At 42.6% G+C, this 20200-nt stretch overlaps 1 protein-coding gene across 1 annotated transcript in view; it reads left to right on the forward strand.

The window, feature by feature from the left end:
- KIAA0319L (KIAA0319-like ortholog) overlaps positions 1–19968 on the forward strand; it is a 30668-nt gene extending 10700 nt beyond the window's left edge. The window contains exons 3-20 of the mRNA XM_010296826.1: positions 885–1176; positions 3337–3438; positions 4296–4393; positions 5601–5688; positions 6925–7017; positions 7692–7824; positions 8868–9096; positions 10156–10279; positions 10842–10974; positions 11862–12010; positions 12336–12487; positions 12675–12813; positions 13154–13313; positions 15431–15573; positions 16387–16509; positions 17035–17125; positions 17484–17575; positions 19583–19968. Of these exons, the coding sequence (XP_010295128.1) occupies positions 885–1176; positions 3337–3438; positions 4296–4393; positions 5601–5688; positions 6925–7017; positions 7692–7824; positions 8868–9096; positions 10156–10279; positions 10842–10974; positions 11862–12010; positions 12336–12487; positions 12675–12813; positions 13154–13313; positions 15431–15573; positions 16387–16509; positions 17035–17125; positions 17484–17575; positions 19583–19770 (2529 nt within the window). The 3' untranslated portion in view covers positions 19771–19968. The remainder of the gene's footprint in view (positions 1–884; positions 1177–3336; positions 3439–4295; positions 4394–5600; positions 5689–6924; positions 7018–7691; positions 7825–8867; positions 9097–10155; positions 10280–10841; positions 10975–11861; positions 12011–12335; positions 12488–12674; positions 12814–13153; positions 13314–15430; positions 15574–16386; positions 16510–17034; positions 17126–17483; positions 17576–19582) is intronic.
- Positions 19969–20200: the final 232 nt, after the last annotated feature.

Genomic DNA, 20200 nt, shown 5'->3' on the forward strand with positions numbered 1-20200 from the left:
GGTGGGCAATTTGGCTCCAAAACACTTCTCAAATCAAAGATGGTAAATTGCTCAATTTTAAATATTTAGCAGATGTTCTCAAAATAGAGTTAGCTCAACAAAATGTGTTACATGTGTACTATATGATGAAAGGTGAATTGTCAAGAGTATTGCCAGGCAAAGAACTGGAATGGGGCTAGGTACTGTAAAAGGAATTTTCTGATGAAAGAAAGGAAATTGTTCCTGCCAGTTTGGTTATTTTCAATAAAGTGGATCATCCTGTATGGATGTGAGCAAACTTTATACCCGCAAGCTCGGCTCCCTGCCCCAGCAGCGTCTCCTGCGGCATGCACGCAGGGAACTGTTTGTGTCCGGTCACCTTGCTTTGAAGAGTGATTCTGAAATAAATTTCCTCTTGCTGCAATGATTCGATTATTACATAAAAATACCATTGCAATCCTCCTGCTTTGTGCTTGCCAACTGCACAGCTTTAGAAAAAGGAATACATGGCCAAAATAAATGGCCCAAATGAACCCCAGTTCCTGGTCCCTGTTTTTCGCTTCTGTCTTATGCCGTCTCTCCGTTCTTCTCGCTCCACTCACTGCAATTTTGAACCTAGATCTGTCCTGTACGTCAGCCATGGTACTTAAGAGGCAGTAGTTAAATCCGTGGTCTTAACCAGTGTTCAGCTGAGCTAGGAATGGCCTATCTGCTGTGGAGGAAGAACATGGAGAAACAATTCAGAAGAGAGAAAAGGAAGCAGTAAAACATCCCGCTTCTGGGGAAAACAAACCAGGGACTTTCCAGCCTCCCTAACTGGAGGAGGTGAAGTGCAACTTAAACACAGTAAAACAAAACTGACATTCAGTGCTCAAGTCAAACTAAGGCAACTTTTTCCTTTACAGATCCACACAGGAACATCTGCAGCAGAACCATCAGTGTTGGCTACATTCTCCAGTCCTGTAGCACAGGGCTTGACAGCCGCAGGGAAGACCGAGAAGCCTGGGCAGCCAGATGATGCTTTGGTCCCTCCTCACTCCTCAGATGTGTTGCCCACCGTCAGCCTCGTGCCAGCAAAAAGCACAACGAAGATGCTGACAGCTACTTCTGTGCCAAGTGGAGTTCTCACAAATGGCAGTGTTTCTACAGTCCAGACCAACACTGCTGTGTCACCAAGTACTACGGCCACCACGCCAGGTGAGAACATGCAGCGCTCCAGCAAATGTCATCTAGTCAGGTTTCGGTGATAAACCACTGCAGCACTGAGAAATAGAAGATAATTTCAGAAATTATGGTTCCTTTGAAAAAGTGCTGAAGTACATGCTTCAGCGCACTGCCGGTTGGACCCCATTAACTCATGAGGTCTGAGAATGGGACTTCGGCATCATAAATCTGTATGTGACCATTGGATCTAATTCTAAGAACAGGTTGAAAATAATGGTGTTATCTTAATTCCCAAAGTGAAAGTTGAGACGGGGTGCAAGGCATAGTCCTGTGAAGCATTCTTTCAGTAATCTTGACACACTGCTATCTATCAAGTTGAGCAGAAATCTTAATGTCTGCTCAAAATGGGGTGTAACTGCTTCTTTTCTCTTCTGTCCCTGAAATGTCAATGCACAGTTCAGCCATGGAGAACAGTGTACTTGGCCGTTAGCCCAGGCTTTGCTTTGCAGAAAAATGATGTTTCTGTTCACATTGGTATTTCTTAAAACAAACTATTGAAAATGTATAAAAGCCAAAATGCACTTTGCACAGCTCTCTTAACTCACCCAGGCCATTAGCTCTCCCTGTAAGGACGTGTACGTACAGTGAATGGTGTATACTGGTTGTGCGATATCTCAGAATTCAGTTAATCCAGTTTGCTGAAGTATTCACAGCTAAATTTTCTTTTGAATTTAGGGTTCCTTTCCCTTACAAGGGAACAAATAGAAAGGATAAAGGAAATGCTGCATCCAAAGACATTTTTTGGCAGGAAGCTCGCTGGATGCTTGTGCTAACAAGTTAGTATTCTTTTTAAGGGCTTACCCTAGTTGAAACTGGAAAATGTATTTTAAATGTCTTCAGTGACTTGTGTTGGAAAACTAATGTAGCCAGGGCCTCCTTGTTTTGCTAAATAATACAAAGATGATGTAAAGGGTAGTTTTTCCAAGCGAGGTTTTGGGTTTTTGTCTGCTTGTTTGGGTTGGGTTTTTTTTTTCCTTCCTACTGAGATCATATTTCTTTTTGCCTTGGAACTCTTTGCAGCTGAAAGACTGATGGAGTTATAAGATCCCAACATCTGGAGTAATTGAGAGGGGGGAAGAAAAAAAGAATTTGATGAATGTGTTTTCTTTTAGTTAACTGGTAAATTCCAGTAGCTAATAAACAGTGGGAAGAAAGGCTAAATGTTTAATGACATTTTTCCCATCTTTTTTAACTTGGATTTTTTTGTACATATCTCTCAAACATTCAAACATTGTCTTTGACAGGGTCAAACTAGAGTAAAGCAACTTTAATTCTTACTTACTATGCATAATCCCCAGGCCCAATAATAAAAATACAAAAATAAAGCAAACGGGAAGGCAAGAGGAGGCTGAGAGGTATTCTTAAGAAATGCAGTCAACTTTCTGGTTACGTTAATGCTAACAAACAAGCAGAAAAAAAAGTCACTGGCTATAGTTTTCAAGTCTTTACCGTGTAGTCCTTAAAAACAAACTAACTGTCAATTTGTTTGAAATGGTATGTCAAGAAAATTCTTAAGGAGGGATTGCAAAGAAAATAAAAATAAAAGGAACAGGTTTGTATTCTGAGTTTCCATACTCAGTGTGGTAGCTATGCAGTTTTGTTTTGGTTTTTTTTTTTTTTTAAATAATCTCTTGGCCCCCAAGCAGTTTTTCAAAAAAGAAATACCGTGGATTCTTCATATATTTGTGAAGATCTGGAATTGCAGTTTGGTAAATAGCAGTGTTTGTCTTGCTGTGCCATGAGACTGCAGCTGGGTTCTCTGCCGAAAAGCTGTCAGGTAAAACCCTTCCAACCCTGCTGGAGCTGGGTGAATACATTCCCCTGTACAGGGCCCGAGGGTCACGTTTCAGCTCTTTAGAAAAGGAGCAGGAGCTGCACAGTATCTGCAAAGAGAGAGAGATGATTGAGTAATTTTGGGCTTGTCTTAAAATTGTAAAACCCCATTAGTGCTTTTGCATTAACAATAAGAGCGAAACCTGAAATGGGAGCTGTGTTGAGTGGCGGGATGTTTACAAAATACAACCATTTGTACCTGGTTTTTATTCCACAGACTCTGAAACCAAGGTGGCTTTTATGGACGTATTTAATTTTTTTTTCCTGTTCCTGCTTCAATTCTGTGTTTCTTCCTCTCAGTTATGAAGGAGCTGGTAGTTTCCGCTGGAGACAGCGTCGAAGTGACCCTGCCAAAGAATGAAGTTCAGCTGAATGCGTTTGTGCTTCCCGAGCCACCACCTCGTAAGGCTTCCGTGGGAATTCTGCTAAGGGCTTGTGATGATGAAATGGCTAATAGGCATTATATACAGCATTAAACAAGGACAATTTTGAAAATGTCTTTTGTCAGAGAACACTTTCCTGTAGAAATTTTTCATCCTGTGCTATTACCTCATGCTGCTTCTCAGAGAAAATAGAAAGACACAAAGAACATTGAAAGTACTACAAAGTCATTAGATTAGGGAGATGGCATATTCTCAAAGTGGTATGCGAGGAAGCAGCGGATCTTCAGCATCTATTCAGGATATTTTTAATAGGTGACAAGCTGTCTCAGCAAGTGACCTCTCATTTAGTGGATTGAAATCTGATTTAGGGGGTTGACACAGAGGAGCACATTTCTATACACTCCTCATTTCATCATGCAAATTGTTCACAAGTATTTATAAAGTTCTTATCTATAGCTCTGCCCGCAGTGGCGGTGGGAGACTGCAGAGGAGAGGAAGGCATGTTATGTGTTGTGCAGCAGCAGGGATAGATGCATTCCTCTTTGAAAATTGGCGTTATGTTGTGTCTGCAGGATTTGAGGGCATAAGACTTTTCTCTTTCATAATCCTGGAGCTGTGATTGTTCCAAAGCTCTTTAATGCCTTAGAGGCTGAAAGATGGGTTTTGGCTCCAGAGTAAATGTGTTTAGAAGCACAGATTTTTCTCTTTTCCTGGGTATATTCCCAAAAAGCTGTAGCCCAAATTCCAAGCTTCCTCATTTCTCCATAGTGCAATAGAATGTGCCTTGTAAATGTTTAATACCTTAGCTTTTCTTTAGCATGGCAGAAAGGCAGTTTTTAAAAAACTGAAGTCTGGACCTTTTGGGTTTTTTTTAAGGAACCACTTATTCCTATGAGTGGGAATTGATTACTCATCCAAAAGATTACAGTGGAGAAATGGAAGGGAAGCGCTCCCAGACCCTTAAGTTATCTAAGGTAAAGCTTTTGTTGTTTTGTATCCTGTTGTGTTAAATGCTAAGTGGAGAAGACGGGGACCCTGGCAGCCAGGAAAGACTTGTATGTGATTTCAGGATGAATAGGAAATTGCATGATGGGCAGGCAGCCAACATTTGACTGCAAGCCCTCTTCTAAGTCTCTTACAAAAAGGAGATTGATCTGGTATGAGGGAAAGAAGAAACTGATTTCAGGATCTAAAAGCTGCCTGCAAGCAGTGTGTCAAGCCATACAAATGGCACAATTTAACATTAACAAAGGGTTGTGAATATTTCTCCTACTGAAATAGTGTGGTGGTCTGTTCAGGTCTGAAGCCTTGCACTAACCACTGGAAAAGGGACTTGCTGATACCGTTAACTAGAGGTATGGAGTACCTCATAACGTGTCCCTGGCTGCTGCTTTTTGACAAGCTCTAACAGTGAAAGGATCGGTGGTTTCTCCACGTGGGCATTCTTAACAAGGGAATGTCTTTTAAATATTGTGTGAATATTGTTCTGTATTTGAGACATTCCTTTGAGTATCTTGGATTCCACAGCATTTAAAAAAAAAAAGTCTACAGGCTTTAGTCACGAGAGAAAAGCCCTTTGAAAGGAGCGTGCCTGTCTCTGTCAGGGTTTCAGCCTTTTGGATACCGTGATTGCTGTCCAACATCCAATGTCCTTCACCCTCTCATCTTGTTTCACCAGTGAATGATGAAGGGGTGACTGCCTGACTCATGTCACCTAGAAGGAAGAGAAGAAATACTTTCCTTTGTAAAAAAAAAAAAAAAAAAACAAAAACCCACACAAGAAGAGATTTTTCTTCTCCTACGTGCAGGCTTTCTCATCTCAAATGCAATCTGCTAGTACAGATTCCTGCGGCCAGACAACCTGAACTAATCTCTGTTATCTCTCTTCTGTTTGCCTATTGTTGCTAGAAAATAAAGCTTGACTGACAATGCTGTGGCACCTGCGGTAGAAAGAAATATTAGTCTTTGGTTTCTGCATAGCCATTGTAAACTAAAAGATACATAATACCATTTTAGCATGGAAACTATCCTTTGCTGTGTATGTATAGGTTGAAGCATAATTGCCTGTGTTTTATGCTGCTAATGTGCTGTTGTGCCAAAACATGGTAACTTGACCTTCTGATAGCTCCTGATGAGGTGCTACCATCCTGAAGGCAAATAATCTTTTGTGTTTACTTCCAGCTCACTGTTGGTCTGTACGAATTCAAAGTCGTCGTTAATGGAGAAAATGCACGTGGAGAGGGTTACGTGAATGTAACAGTGAACCCAAGTGAGTTGGTGGAATTCTATCTTTTCTTAACTTACCTGTCCTGATACCTGTATCATGGTGTTTTGCTTATTTGACTGGACTCTGGTTTAACGTAGTGAAAATTCGTTATGCTGTGAACTCATGTCCTGAACATGACAACTCGGTATGTACATATGTGTATTAAGTAGTTTCCTGAGATGTGAAACTATTGCTAATGCACGTAGCTATTTCTGCTATAGCAGGCCAGCCACTCAGTAGAAGAGCTGGATTACTGACACAAAAGTGCATAGCAAATGCCTCGCCCTGGAAGGCCGCTGCTTCAATAAAAACTAGCTGTAAAAAATGAAGGGTGGCCAGAGCTTTGAAGCTCATTTGGAGGTTCTTTTCTTCCCTGTCCAGTAAAGAATATCATTCCTAACCACAGCCAGGTTAAGTCAAATCTCATTCCTGTCATAAGATGTGGTTTGCAGATGAGCTCGTATAGATACAGTAGCTTGTGCTGACTCTCTCACCAGGTCTCATTCTTTAGATGGCCTGTGTAAAGAGGGAACCACAGGTTCTGCATGTCCTTTTGTGCAAAAAAAACCCCTTGATTTTGCACAATTCATCGAGACTTTTTCTACGACCTTTGTGGACAAAGTGTTTTCATACTCCCTAAATTAGCAAGTGTGTGTGGCTGGCCTTCTGGAAGCTGTTGCTGGTCATTTCCTTATAAGCAGTGAATCTGCAGCTGGCAGCATGCATCCAAATCATTCATTTTTCAGAGTAGCGGCCAAACTAGCCAAACTTCGGCAAGAAGCTCTAGGTGCTCTGTTAGAATGGTCTGTGCTTGAATGCTTGACTCAGTATGGGAGAACGGATGCGGTGCAGCTGTTTCCAGAACACTAGGGTGGCAGCTCACCTCCTTGCTTTTGTAGATCTCTTTTGTTAGCACTGTTTCCCTGCATTGGTGTATAACTTGCTGAAAGCACAAATTACTGTTGTTGATTGAGCAGTTCTCTGCAGTCAGTCTGATCGGTGGCTGTCTTGGAGCTGTGTGGCACAGCAGTTCCACGCTTTGGACTCCTCTCCTGGACTCACTGACTGCAGGGCTGAGGGGGCAGATAGGGCTGGGGAGAGGGAAAAGGGTGTGCAGTCTATATTCTGTTTGCTGCTCCTGGTGGACAAAGGCAGAGTGGTTTTCAGAGTTCTTTGGTCAGTGCTTTCTATCATGATCTGCCTGTAGATGTCATTGTAACAGCTCGGTGCTTGTTGCAGAGCCTCGTGTGAATCAGCCTCCTGTTGCCATCGTGTCCCCACAGTTCCAGGAGATTTCACTGCCAACCATTTCAACTGTTATTGATGGCAGCCGTGAGTACCTGCTGGTTTAAATGCAGTAGTCTAGCAAGCCGGGTTTCTGTGTGTTTGGTTCTGGGCTGGCCTTTTAGGTAAAGTTCAAGAGGAACTGGCTGTGACGCGATCAAACACACTTTAGTGAAAAGAATGAGCCTCTCTTGCCAGGAGAGTGGAATACGCACACAACAGCACCTCTCCATGTTTCCTTTTGAGAGGCACTGGCCTGAGCCAATCTCCTAAAAAAGGAGAAGATCTAAAGGTTGCTGCTTAGAATAAAAAAATTACTGTTAGTCAAAATTACTGGCCTCTTTGCATTAAGCTTCCAAGGTATTAGTTAGCTAACACACCACCTTTACTGATCCTGGCCCGCACTAGAGCACTTCAGGAGTTTCTTTAAATCTGTTCAGGTTGTCTTACCCACAACTAGTAGTATTTTGTTAGTGTTTTGGTTTCGGTTTTTGTCTTCCCCAGTACACATGCAAACCTGGGATTGAGGGTGTTGAAGTATACCTGTGAAATAGGGTAGAGGAGAGCATGCAGTTTGGGTATCTGAGCATGTCTGACCTCTGGGCTTGGACCAGCCTTTGCTCACTAAGCCTAGCACTGAAGTGGGGGTCTGAACATCTGGGGTTTGTGAAGCAGCATTTTGCAACTCCTTTTATGTGCATTTTCTTCTGTAATTGAAACAGAAAGCACTGATGATGATAAAATTGTCAGCTATCACTGGGAAGAACTGAAGGGTCCTTTGCGGGAGGAAAAGGTTTCTAGCGATACTGCTGTATTGACGCTGACCAACTTGGTACCTGGGAATTACACATTCAGGTAGGTTATACCTGGAAGAGTCGATCAGTTCTCATCCCTTAAGAGTAAAATGTATAAGATTCCTGAAGTGTTAGTCTGATTTAATAAAAAAAAAAAACAAACAACCCAACAAACAACACACTGTGGACAGAACTCTATTTTGTGATATACTCTCTCTCTTCACTCCCACACTTTCAGGTAGTTTCATAGCTTTTTGCTTCAGAATAGAGAAGCTATCCAGCTACTTTTTATTCTTAAGTTGTAGCACTGGTTTAAGATGGGAACATATGGTCTGCAAGAGCTACAAAATGTCTCTTGAAACGTCGAATCTAAACTGTTTGGGTAAAGGCTTAGGAAGAAATGCAGTCTTTAAATCCAGTTTTTAAATGCAATGTGTTTGTCCCAGATAAATGAAGAGACCTAATGGTTTTCTGCACATACGTGATAAATAGATAGTAGCTGGTTTTACTTTAATGTTTTTCCTTTAGTCTGCATTTTGGTGTGATGTCCATGCACTGCATCAGCAGGTCTATTTAAAATAAAATAAACCTGAGTGTCTATAACCTGAACACTCTTTTCCTCTTAAGCAGTTGATGTTCAGATCTAGATTTGGCAAAAAGCAGTTCTATTTTCTGGTACTGGCCTACCTGAGGAGGCATATGGTGTTCAGGCCAGTTGTGGGTTAGTAATGAACTTCTGTGTCCATGTTAATGAACGTCTCCTTTTGGGAGACAGTGTCATACTCAGTGTTATCTTGGAACTAGTTGGTAGATTTCAAGTGAAAGATGAACATGACTGTTGATTTTCTTGCATTGCTTTGAGGCTGATAATTGGGCATTTGAGGGATGTTTCTATTCAGAAAAAGCACAGTTACCTCAAACCACACTTGGTTGTTTTTTGGGGGTGGGTTTGGGGTTTTTCCCCTGAAAAAAATTACTGTCCGGTCCTTGAAATTGTCTTAAGTTTCTAACTCTTCTTTTGCATTTAATTTAACTCCAGCCAGTGTTTTGTATTCAGCTCTGATAATCATGACTCTTCACTGCTTTCACTTTTTTTCTTTTCAGTCTAACAGTAGTGGACTCGGATGGTGCCAGCAGCTCCACCACTGCAAGCTTGACTGTGAACAAAGCAGTGGATTATCCTCCAGTGGCAAATGCAGGCCCAAATCAAGTGATTACCCTGCCTCAGAACTCCATCACCCTCTACGGGAATCAGAGCACCGATGATCACAGCATTGTCAGCTATGAGTGGCTGCTCAGCCCTAACAGCAAGGGGAAGGTGATGGAGATGCAGGTCAGTGCAGTTCTCTGGATTACTCACTAGCTGGCTTCTTTTCTGTAGTCCAACCATTTTAAACTGACTGTTAGAAAATATTTCTTATAATCGTACAGAGCAAGCATGTGATGATTAAATATATACTTAAAAGTAAATCCACGTGAAGCTGGTATTCAGTTAGTGGCTGAGCTGATGCACCGGTCTAGCCACAGGTTTTCACTGGCATCCTGTTTCCTTTCTTGAGCAATGCAGCTTTAAATGCTGCTCAAGAATGGAGGGGTGAGAGAGATGGGAACTTGGTGGCTTTGGATTCTGATGTCACATATAACAGGTCTCAACACAACTTGATCACACCCATGTATCTCACTTTAACCTGTGTGGCTGCTAGGGAAGTGTGTCCTTTCTTTGTTCAGTTACTGACTTCTCAGAACATCAGTCATAGCTAGATCAATGATGGTATAATAGGGATGCTTCAGTGCTGTCAGCAGGTGTGGAGCCAGACTGTGTGATCTTTTAGGTAACTATCAGTCAGGATGGCGTTTAGATGTGCAGGATAACCCGTTGTGCCAGGTCATGCATTTTGTAATCTGGGCAAACACAATGGACTGGATTTTTTTAGTTGAACCTTGGAGTCTAAACTTTGCTGATACCAGCCAGACACTCCTCAATCCTAAACAGTAAAAGCTGGAACTTGTTTCCATGTCATCATATTTCTTTTAAAGACTATTACTGCTGTCACATATATGGAATAAGAAAGTCCATGAATCAGGTTCTCAATGTGTATAATTTGCACAGAGCTCCCCAGAGGTTTTGCTCGAGTTGCTAACTATTGAGTCTCAAAAGGTCTCAACACCTATGTGATCTTACTCTTGTTATGTTCCACAACAGTGTCCTTGTTGCTGTGCATAAATTTAGCTGTTTGCATGCTTAAGTAGCACAGACTTCTGGCCCCATAGCAGGAGTTAATAATAAGCCCCTAGAATCTGCTGATAATAGTTGTTTTAGAAGCAGAGTCTTCAGGTCTGTCATCATCTGTGTAAGGATTCTTCTTAATACTTGAATTATGTTTTCTCAAAGGGGGTGAGGACACCAGTTTTACAGCTCTCTGCAATGCAAGAAGGTGATTACACTTACCAGCTAATAGTGACTGATTCTGCTGGGCACCAGTCCACTGCAGAGGTCACTGTGATAGTCCAGCCAGGTAAGCTGCCTTTAGGTGCTTTTCCCACTTCCATTCCAGGGGTTAGAGGCGAGCATCAATCTGTCAACATACTCTAGGTGTTATGGTAGCTTTCCGTTGCTTTCAGAAAAGCTGCTCTAATTCATGACTGTTCTGGGCTGGTATATTGTTGATAAACCAACAAAAGAAAGTTTCTAGGAATATTGCCTTTCTAGGCTGTTCTTCTATTTTACACAACGTAGTCTAACTGACACGATCCCACCATAATGGCAGGATTGTATTTCCAAGCAGCTGTCTCTGCCCCTGGTGCTTGGTCCTGGGACAGGAGCAGGAAAAGTGGAGTAATGCTTAGAGAATGAGAGCAAAAATCAGAGCTTCTAGATTTCATTCTTGTTTTATTGCAGATGCGTGAATGAAACACTGATCTGAACTCTTAACTGCTTTTAACCTCACTTGCTCAGAGTACAAGGTTGAGATAAGGGCAGGAAATACACTAGGGATCAATACTAAACTTCTTAATGCTGGGGTTTTAAGCGCCACCTTCTATGGCATGTGTATTGAAAATATTGCAATTCTTTTTCAGAGAACAATAAGCCCCCAAAGGCAGATGCTGGTCCAGATAAAGAATTAACTCTTCCTGTAGACAGCACCACTCTAGATGGCAGCAAGAGCTCAGATGACCAGAAGATAGTCTCCTTTCTTTGGGAAAAAACACGGTGTGTATCATCTTCCAGACTGTTGTTATGCAAGTATCTGGGTCTTTCATTTAAAACAAGACACCCTCCCACATACCTCCCTTGTGTTAAATCCTAGTCACATCAAGCTTCACTGGTGATTAGAATGAGACAAGGGTTTACGTTTAATTGGAGAGAGGTGGAGTTTTGTTTGAGCATTAGATACAGCTTTGCCATAATTTCTAGGTCTGATTCCTGTTCTCAAAGTGGTTGTGGCATGTAAAGACGACTGGCCATGTTCGAATTGCAGCAGTGTAATGTGTCTTGGTCTTATGAAGAGACTGACTCTTGTAATCAAACAGCAGCAGGGCCTTCTAACTTGATGCTTTTGCAGTATATTTGAATGTGGCAGTGTTCTGTTTGTTGTCATGTTTCCCTTCAGACTCTAAATTCCCTGAAGTACTTGGGGAATGCAGGAGAAAGCTTATGAGCAACTTGTAGTAGCTTTTTCTGTTTGCTTATGCAAAGTCTGTACAAAGCTCTTACAAATGAAGGAACTATTTTTGCTCTATACGTTTTCTTTAAAAAATGGCTTATTGTGCAATTCCCATGAGACAATTTTGCTGAAAGTATCACTTTTTGTAAACCCTACTTAAATGCAGGTATTGGTGGTCCCCTGATTTAAAAATAACCAAAACCCATAAACCACCAGAAATTGTTTTTTGTTCCGAGTGCTGCACTTACTCTTTTGATTTCCTTGCTGTAATGGGAGAAAATAATTTTGCTTTTTGTCATGGACTTTTTATTTCCAGGCAACTGTTTGTTTGCATCCCCATAAACTCTGCTTCAGCTTGAGCCTCCTGTTTGGTGTGAGGTTAACTCCCATGGTCTATGCAAAGTTTAAACTGATCCTCTTGTGCTTTGGTTAGGGGTCCAGATGGTGTCAAGCTGGAGAATGCCAACAGCAGCATTGCCACTGTAACAGGCCTTCAAGTTGGGACCTATGAGTTTACTCTGACAGTTAAAGATGAGAGGAACTTGCAGAGCCAAAGCTCAGTCAACGTTATTGTCAAGGAAGGTATGTCCAGCCATGCACGGAGCTGCCTGAGGCACAGGTTATCTCTGAGCAGTTCAGAAAAACCTGTGTTCAGAGGCATGCTAAGGGTAAGGAATGGGAGAAGCTTAATGTGGAGAGCACTGAAATGGCCTTCTTTAAGTAAGGGGTCTACCCTTTTCTGGAGGAACACTATCTTCAGCTGAACCCTGCAGTACATTATTTTCCTTCTCCCCCACGGTTACATAAGGATTTCTGGTTTACAGTGGAGATGTAATGCAGTAGTTTTTGACTGTGCATTACCAAATTTTTCTCCAACAGCTTTTTTTTTTTTTCCCTGTTTGCTTAGAGATAAACAAGCCACCAGTTGCAAAGATTGCTGGCAACGTTGTCATCACTTTGCCCACAAATACAGCTGAGTTGGATGGATCGAAGTCCTCTGATGATAAGGGAATTGTGAGCTACTTGTGGACCCGGGATGACGGGAGCCCTGCAGCTGGGGTGAGGTTTCTTTTTTTAAACGGCAGTCTGCAGCATCACAAAAGTCAGTGGCAGGTAGCATCCACAACTCCTGAGGAAATGTAAAGCTCATTATTGCACCTATCACTTTTAGTGATATCCTTAAGTATGATATATTGTGCTAGTTTGATCCTTTGTTTCCTGATACTTATTTTGCTCTGCCTTCCAGGAAGTCTTAAATAATTCAGACCATCATCCTGTCCTCCTCCTGTCCAATCTGGTAGAAGGGACCTACACGTTCCACCTCAGAGTAACAGATGCCAAAGGAGAGAGTGATGTGGAAAGGACCACAGTGGAAGTCAAACCTGGTCAGTCTGGGTTGTGTTGTACCACATTTGCCTACAGTGCACTAGCAAGCCCTCTGTTTGGATACAGTGTACTGAGATAAAGTGTATAGTCTAGTCCAGCTCAGAACTGTAAAAAGTCAAAAGTTTTGGGGGATGTGATTGTATTTTCATGTGTTCTTGGGGGCTGACTCTTACTGCGTGCCATTACCTGTGAAAGCCATGGACTTGTATCCCTTCCTACACCGAGATTCTGTACTTTTGTGTTCAAAGCAGGAACATTCTGGAAAGATACTAGAAACCTGACTTGTACAGACTGTTAAGTAGCAGTTCTAAAGGTCTGTTTTATCTACATTCTCACCAGATCCTAGGAAAAATAACCTTGTGGAGATAATTCTGGATGTTAATGTCAGCCAGCTGACTGAGAGGCAGAAGGGCATGTTCATCCGACAAATAGGCGTTCTGCTGGGGGTCCTCGACTCGGACATTACTGTGCAGAAGATCCAGCCGTACACCGAACAAAGGTAGGGTTTGTCTGTGAGCGTACATGGAGGAGAATTACTTGAGAGCTTAGTAAACCAAGGGCTGATTGGACAATCGAAACATGCGGAGATGTTGCTTAAAATTGTTATTCCTGCTTGCTCAGGTCAGAGAACGTGTGTTGCCAAGCAGGTCTTGGGTGTCTTTCCCCTCTGGAGATGCTGCATTGTCCTCAAAAGCTGTTTTCTGCAGCTAATGTCTTTGCCCTGCAAATCTGTAAAACAAGAGCTAATCTGATTTGGTTTTGAAAACTGTAAAGACTATGTGAAGGATGTTCTACAGCTGTGACTTATACTTGGACAAATAATAGGGCTTGGTACAGGACTAGTTTGGTGGAACACTGATGCCACACCAGAGGTGGTGTAGCAGTTCCCTTAGTAGTAGTCCTTTGTTGTTTTATGTTAGCTTTACTGCCTACACAACTGCTTCAGTTTGATGTAAAATAAAATGTTGAAAACCAATGTAGTTTTTGTTTGAGATAAGGAAAACTTGGTTTTGGTTGCTATTTAACTTAAGAGTAATCTACAGCTGGTCTCTTCTAAACAAGTGCAAGTTTGCTTATAGGCAGGGCTGTAGGTCAGGGTCATGTTGCCTGCCTGGACAGTGCTGCTCAGCTCCAAGTACAGTAATCAGCAAGTGGTACAAGGGGTGGTTCAGCTCAGCTGGATCCTGGCCATGCTGCTTTGGCATGAAAGTACCTGATCAAGTTGAGCTTTCCACCTCTGCACAAATGGCTGGTCTGGGAATTGTGGAATTTCTGTTCCGCAGAAAACTTCAGCGAGTGGTGCTGTAGCATTGTCACAGCTGCACGTGTCCCCTCCGTGCTGACAGCAGTCCATCGTTACTGTAGGTGTGTTTGAGGATGCCTGAACATGCATGTGAGTGGCATGGCAACAAGCTTATCAAGGGCAGAGTGGTAGTCTGTTGAAATAAGTGCAATATTGCACTTAATTTTTACGAAAAAGGGAGTAGTTTTAAGGTAGATAAAGCACTGAAAAAGATTTAAGGGACGTGCTTAAAGTCATGCAGCAAGTCAGCAATGAATCTGCAGTTATACTCTAGACTTCCTGAGTTTAGTAATGTATCGACTCCTTTGTGTCCACATTGCCTGCTGTAGCAGTAAAATCAGAATTCATTGTCTGTGCAAACCTAAGAGCTCAGAACAGAAGAGCCAGCACTTTCTGTTGTAATATTACCTTTCTATCTCTGCCATGACCAGGCCAGTTGCTGCTTTTCTTCACCGAGTAAGGCAAATAGAGGATTCTTGTAATTAATACTTCATCTGTTTATTAAGTAGACAAGAGTGGGAGGTGTTATAAAAGAACAGAGATTATTTTCTGACAGATGGCTTTAAGATCCGATTTTTACCTCAGCTATCAAAGTAACTTGTACTGTTTTCCCCCAGCTGCTGTTTTTTTCACGTACTCTGGGGGCTTCACTAATATCCTTTTGACTCATAGGCTCACTGGTAATAATAAATCTGAAACATCCATGCATCCTTTTGTGATTCTGAAGGGTACAAAGGGCTCGGCACGGCTCGCAAGCCTAGGGGGGCAAGTTCTTCTCTCATAAAGTTAACGCAATAAAAGACGCAGAATACAGTATCTCTACACCTGTGCTTTTTTCTGGCTATAACACTTTGCGCATTCAAAATAGGCTTTGCAAAAGAGTGTAAGCCTTCACTGTCTTCTCTGATGCCAAGCTCTGTGGTGAGCAATTAAATGAGCCCCTAAGTTCCACGTGTAGTAAGGTCTAAGGATCCCACCGTGAGGGAGGGAGGAGATTATGAAAAAGGCAGGACCTTAAAGTTTGGGGATTTGCCCTGCTTAGCATGAACATGCAAAGATGTGCTTGATTAGCAAACCATTAGCAAACTCAAGAGCTGTCCAGCCCTAACTTTGAAAATATGGATGTATCAGATGTCCTGAAAGGTTTTCTACTGTATGACCAGGTCTACCATTATTGCTTTCCAAGATAGAGCCAGAAGTCTGGCCTTCAAATAAACTTGGGATTCTGAATAAATTGCAAACAGACTGGGGAGAATGGCTGTCTAACTGATCTTTGGAGAAGCAGCAGATAATCATTTTTGTCTGACTTCCAGCACGAAGATGGTGTTTTTTGTACAGAACCAACCTCCTCATCAGATATTCAAAGGACGAGAGGTAGCCTGGACACTAAAAAATGAACTACGGAAACAACAGTCAGACTTCCTCATCTTCCGGGCGTTAGAAATTAACACAGTCAGTAAGTAAGAGTCACTGTGGTATGAGTTAACATCTTTTCACTTCTTAGATGTCTGTAAGAATAATGGACCTTCATGTATGCTACAAACACCTGCCTGCGCACACACAGATTGGTACTTATGAAACTAAAATACAGTGTTAATGGAATACAGCCCACGAATTGAGTGTCATAATGAAAACAATAAAACCACAGATCTTGGTAGCTGTGAAAACACTCACTTCCTCTCCAGCACATACATCAGTCTGAAGGAAATGTTTCCCTTCTATCAGTTTTTTTACAAGTTTACATTAGTGTTGTTTTTCTTTAATGAGCTCCATTCTATGAGGATCATGTGCTCATCAGATATTTTAAACTAGAATTATGTAAAGTAATTATTTTCATGGCTTCTTGATCTTATGATTTTGTGGCCTTCGAAAGCCACTCCTCAGTTCTGTTTGGTCACTTTAAAGGATCTATTTGTTTCTTGTAGTCTGTCTCACAGACTGAGTTTGCCTTTGAAAATCAAAACCTTATTTAAAAACATTTACTTAACAAATATACAAATTCCATAACTTTGATATCAAAATCATGATTTATTAGGCAAAAATTTCTTAGCACGTTGTGTGTTACGTTGTTAGTGAAGCGGGACTTTTTGATTTGGCATGAGACCTAGGTGCTTACATTTGCACTTCTTATGACTAAGCTAAGAGGATGAACTTCAGAGTGACGAGATTGAAGTTAGATGCTATGGGGGTTGGCTGTATTGAACTCTACTGTCCCATTTTTGCTTCATGTGTGAGTCATTTAGTTCACCTTGCTGGTTTTGGTCCCTAGCGTGTCAGCTGAACTGCTCTGAACACGGTCGCTGTGACTCCTTCACCAAGCGCTGCGTCTGTGACCCCTTCTGGATGGAGAACTTCATCCGGGTGCAGATGGGGGACGGCGAAAGCAACTGTGGTACGTGCAGCCCACTTCGGAAAGCAAACAGTATTTGAAACCCAGGGCAGGCAGAGTAACAGGTACCTGCTTTCTCCCAGTATCTCTGACGTGATGCTTGCACAAGGAGATAGTCCCCGTCCTGATCTCACTACACGTACCTTCTGGGCAGGCAATATTTGATAGGGAAGAGGCTCCTCTTCAGACCCTCTTGGTGAACACTCACTAAGAGTTGAGTCCATTCTTAGGGTATAAATGACACCTCTTTCCTGTCGTGTCCCTACAGAGGCTTTCCTGCCACAGGAAAGCAAATTTTATAAATTGACATGCATTGAAAAATGTCATTGTGCAGCGAGTCTGCACGCTGGATCTCAAGCCTCTGGCTTCCGCAGGTGAGTTAGTGGTGCTGTCAGTGATGGTCCTAGCCTCTAATTCTGCAAAGTGTCAGGCCTTTCTTTTTCTTTCCCAAGAATAGTCATCTAAAGCGCACACTGTCAACTGTATGAGGTGCCAAACGTCTTTATCTCTGGGGTGTTTTGCTTTCAGAGTGGAGTGTGCTGTATGTGATCATTGCATCTTTCGTCATTGTGGTTGCCTTTGGAATCTTATCCTGGATGGTGATCTGCTGTTGCAAGAGGTGGGACTGAGGCCATAACCCCCACTATATCAGTGCTTCAGGGCCAAGTAGCAGCATTAGGAGGTGAAAGATTCAAACCCATCATCCCAGCAGGTCATCTGCTTAGCCTTGGGATGTTCCTTTTTGTCACTCAGTGTTTCAAGTGAAACATTGAAGTCCTAGAACTCAGGGTTCAGTTAAGAAGCCAGATTTGGATTTAGCCTGTAAATGTACAACTAAAGTGATGTTTTTAATGTTTTGCTTTCCGATATGAACATAATCTGAAATAAACAAGTACTCTAGCTTTGAGATCAGAGTAGTTTTTTCTTCTGGATTTTTTTTGAGAAATGGACTCTTAATTCCTTTTCTTCCCCTTTAGACGAAAAGGAAAATCCAAAAGAAAAAGCAAATACAAGATTTTGGATGCAACGGATCAAGAAAGCCTGGAGTTAAAACCAAATCCCAAAGCAGGTAAAACATGAGAGGGAAGAGCTTAGCATTTCCAGAATGCTGACTAAAACCACTCTTCCTTGGTGGACTTAAAATAAGAGTGAAACAAACATGATGTTAGGCACCGATGGATGAGTCTCAGAAGACCTAAGAGCTTGTTTCAGATCTTTAGATAAGATATTTAGTCAAGTTATCTAACTCTTTGGTTTAGAAATTGGGGCTGAAACTGGCCTGGTCCAGATGTCTCCACTTCCACCACAGTAGTAGCAAGTGAATGCATGTAAGCTGTGCAGAGACTGGCCTGATCCAGGAAGCCCGCAGCTGGGTGTTGACTATAACTTCTCGTGCTCTAAAGTTTTCCACTGGGTTCTGGTAGTTCGCTTTTTGCCAATATGCAATTCCTTGGCCTCGCTCTACAGCAAAGCATGAGTTATTTGTCACTAAACAGAGCAACTTTGGCTAGTAAGCAAAGGGACACCTGAAAGCAACCTGAAAATACTCATGAATTGGAGAGAGCAATGTTTATTTGTGCCCCCGTATTCTCAAACCCCAAATGACATGTTCATAAATTTATTCTTTCTTGTCCTTGTGAACATCAGGCCCTGAAAGTTTCACATTTTAGCTCATCCTCTAATTTTTCCAGGAAGCAGATGCTTATTGTAGTGTGGAGACCCGTGTGTGGCTACAGGCCCGTTGGCCCATTGGCCCGTTCCAGAAAGGCACTAATTTGTCATCAGTGTTCTTAGCCAGCATTTTCCTGTCTGCATTGCTGTCCTCGAGAGTGCTTGTCAGGTGCTTTGCAAAGATCGTTGAGTTATTTCAGGCTGGAGCGTTTTTGCTGCGATTGTATCTGATACCTGAACCGAGCCGTGGTCACCTGCTGACTGAGCAGGAAACCTGGGAAAGCATGTGCAAAGCACAGCCCCACCGCAGGCTGGGGAGCGCTTCGGCTGCTGAAATACGCGTTTCAAATCCGAGGGCTTGTCCCGTTTGTGTTAAGAAGCAGGGTTGCTCTAACTGTGTGAGGAAAATAGTCCCTGATCCTTGTTTGCTAGTGGAAAATAATTGCTCATCCTAGTACCACTCCGTTTAATGGTGTTCCAGCAAAGAGAGCAGTGCCTAACGACAGCAGTGGAGGGCATTGCAGTGACAGAGCTGATCAGACAATTCCTTTGAGAACTGGGCCATCCCAACTGCGCAAATACAGATACCCTTGAAGGAAAACCGGGTGTGTTTTCCTCCCTCAGCACCCAACTCTGCTTTAATCTGACCATCTGTCACCTTGCACAGAGGAGCCCTACTGTTAAATAAAGGGTTCATTGTTCTGCAGTCTGTAGCAAATGTGCCTCAACCGTTTGCTCTCTGGTAACTAAACTCATCTTGCTTCTTCTGAGGCTGACTGCTGACTAAAGTCTTTTTTCCTGCTAGGTATGTCCAGGGAGCATTCTGCTAACAGAGAAAATGTTGCATTTCTCCATTAAGGAAAAGCTAAATTTAAGTATTTCCTCTGCTGGCAATATCAGTAAATGTCTCTCTCCTGTCCTTGTGCATTAATCTAAATTCAGACTGCTAATTTATCTCTCTTCCCTTGCAGGCAAGAGAAGCAGAGATGAGAGTAGGGAGGGTAGTAAGAACACAGTGATCTTCCCTAACAAACCTGCATATTCTCTTTACTACAGCCATTAGCCCTCAGAGAGCTTTCTAGGCAATGCCCCAAGCAAAGTCAGGGAGACAAAGCTCCCATGTATACTCACAGCCCCTTTTGGTAATGTAACTTGCTTTCCTACCTCTATGTTGTGCTTTGCACTATCTTGAAGTGTCCGTGTGCCCTCTGTCATGCCAGACTAGCTGAAACAGGATCACTTTGGCTTCAGTATTTGAAGGAATAAGTGCCAGACACAGGAAAGTGTGATTAGGCTGCCCCTTTGACGTGATAGGAAAAGGAGACTTAAAGAGGGAATAGAGCAAGATGAGGAGGTTGACCAGTATTAAAAGTATTTTTAACCTGGGAATCTCTCTCCTTCAAAGGTGGCAGACAGAAAGCCCAGGTCCTCAACACCAGCCTGATGCACTCGGAGTCTGAACTGGACAGCGATGAAGCCATCTTCACGTGGCCTGACCGTGAAAAAGGGAAACTGCTCCGTAGCCAGAATGGCTCCTTGCGCAATGGACAAGTGATGCTCAAACCCAAGAACCAGAGGGAGGAAATCCTATAGCTGCCCTCAGGTGGCCTTTTGCTGGAGCTCAGTGGGAGAGGCCACCCCCATCCCTATCCTACAAGGGCCTTTGGAGGCCAGTTTGATTAGGACAATGCTGCTAACTTGTTTCACAGAAAATAACTTTGTTTTTGTGGGTTTCTTTTCATTCAGTTAAAACTGGTTGTACTTGAATTTGAACTTCAAGGGAAATCAAAGGGAGGAGAAGGCAACTGTGAACCCCAGGCGTAGCATCAGAAAAGACAGAGCTGGCATCTGGAGAGCGGCAGGATAGAACCACTTGGAGTGACTATGAATGTGCAGGAGCCTCCTAGCCCACCTCAGACTGCAGTGGAGGAAACGTCCATGGACTTCCAGCTCACTTGCCTTGGGAGGTCCTCAGAGAAGGAAGGTCAAAGCTGTGCTTTGAACTGTGCTCTGAGCAACCGTC

This window comes from Phaethon lepturus, unplaced genomic scaffold (assembly GCF_000687285.1).
Source record: "Phaethon lepturus isolate BGI_N335 unplaced genomic scaffold, ASM68728v1 scaffold20901, whole genome shotgun sequence".
NCBI lineage: Eukaryota > Metazoa > Chordata > Aves > Phaethontiformes > Phaethontidae > Phaethon > Phaethon lepturus.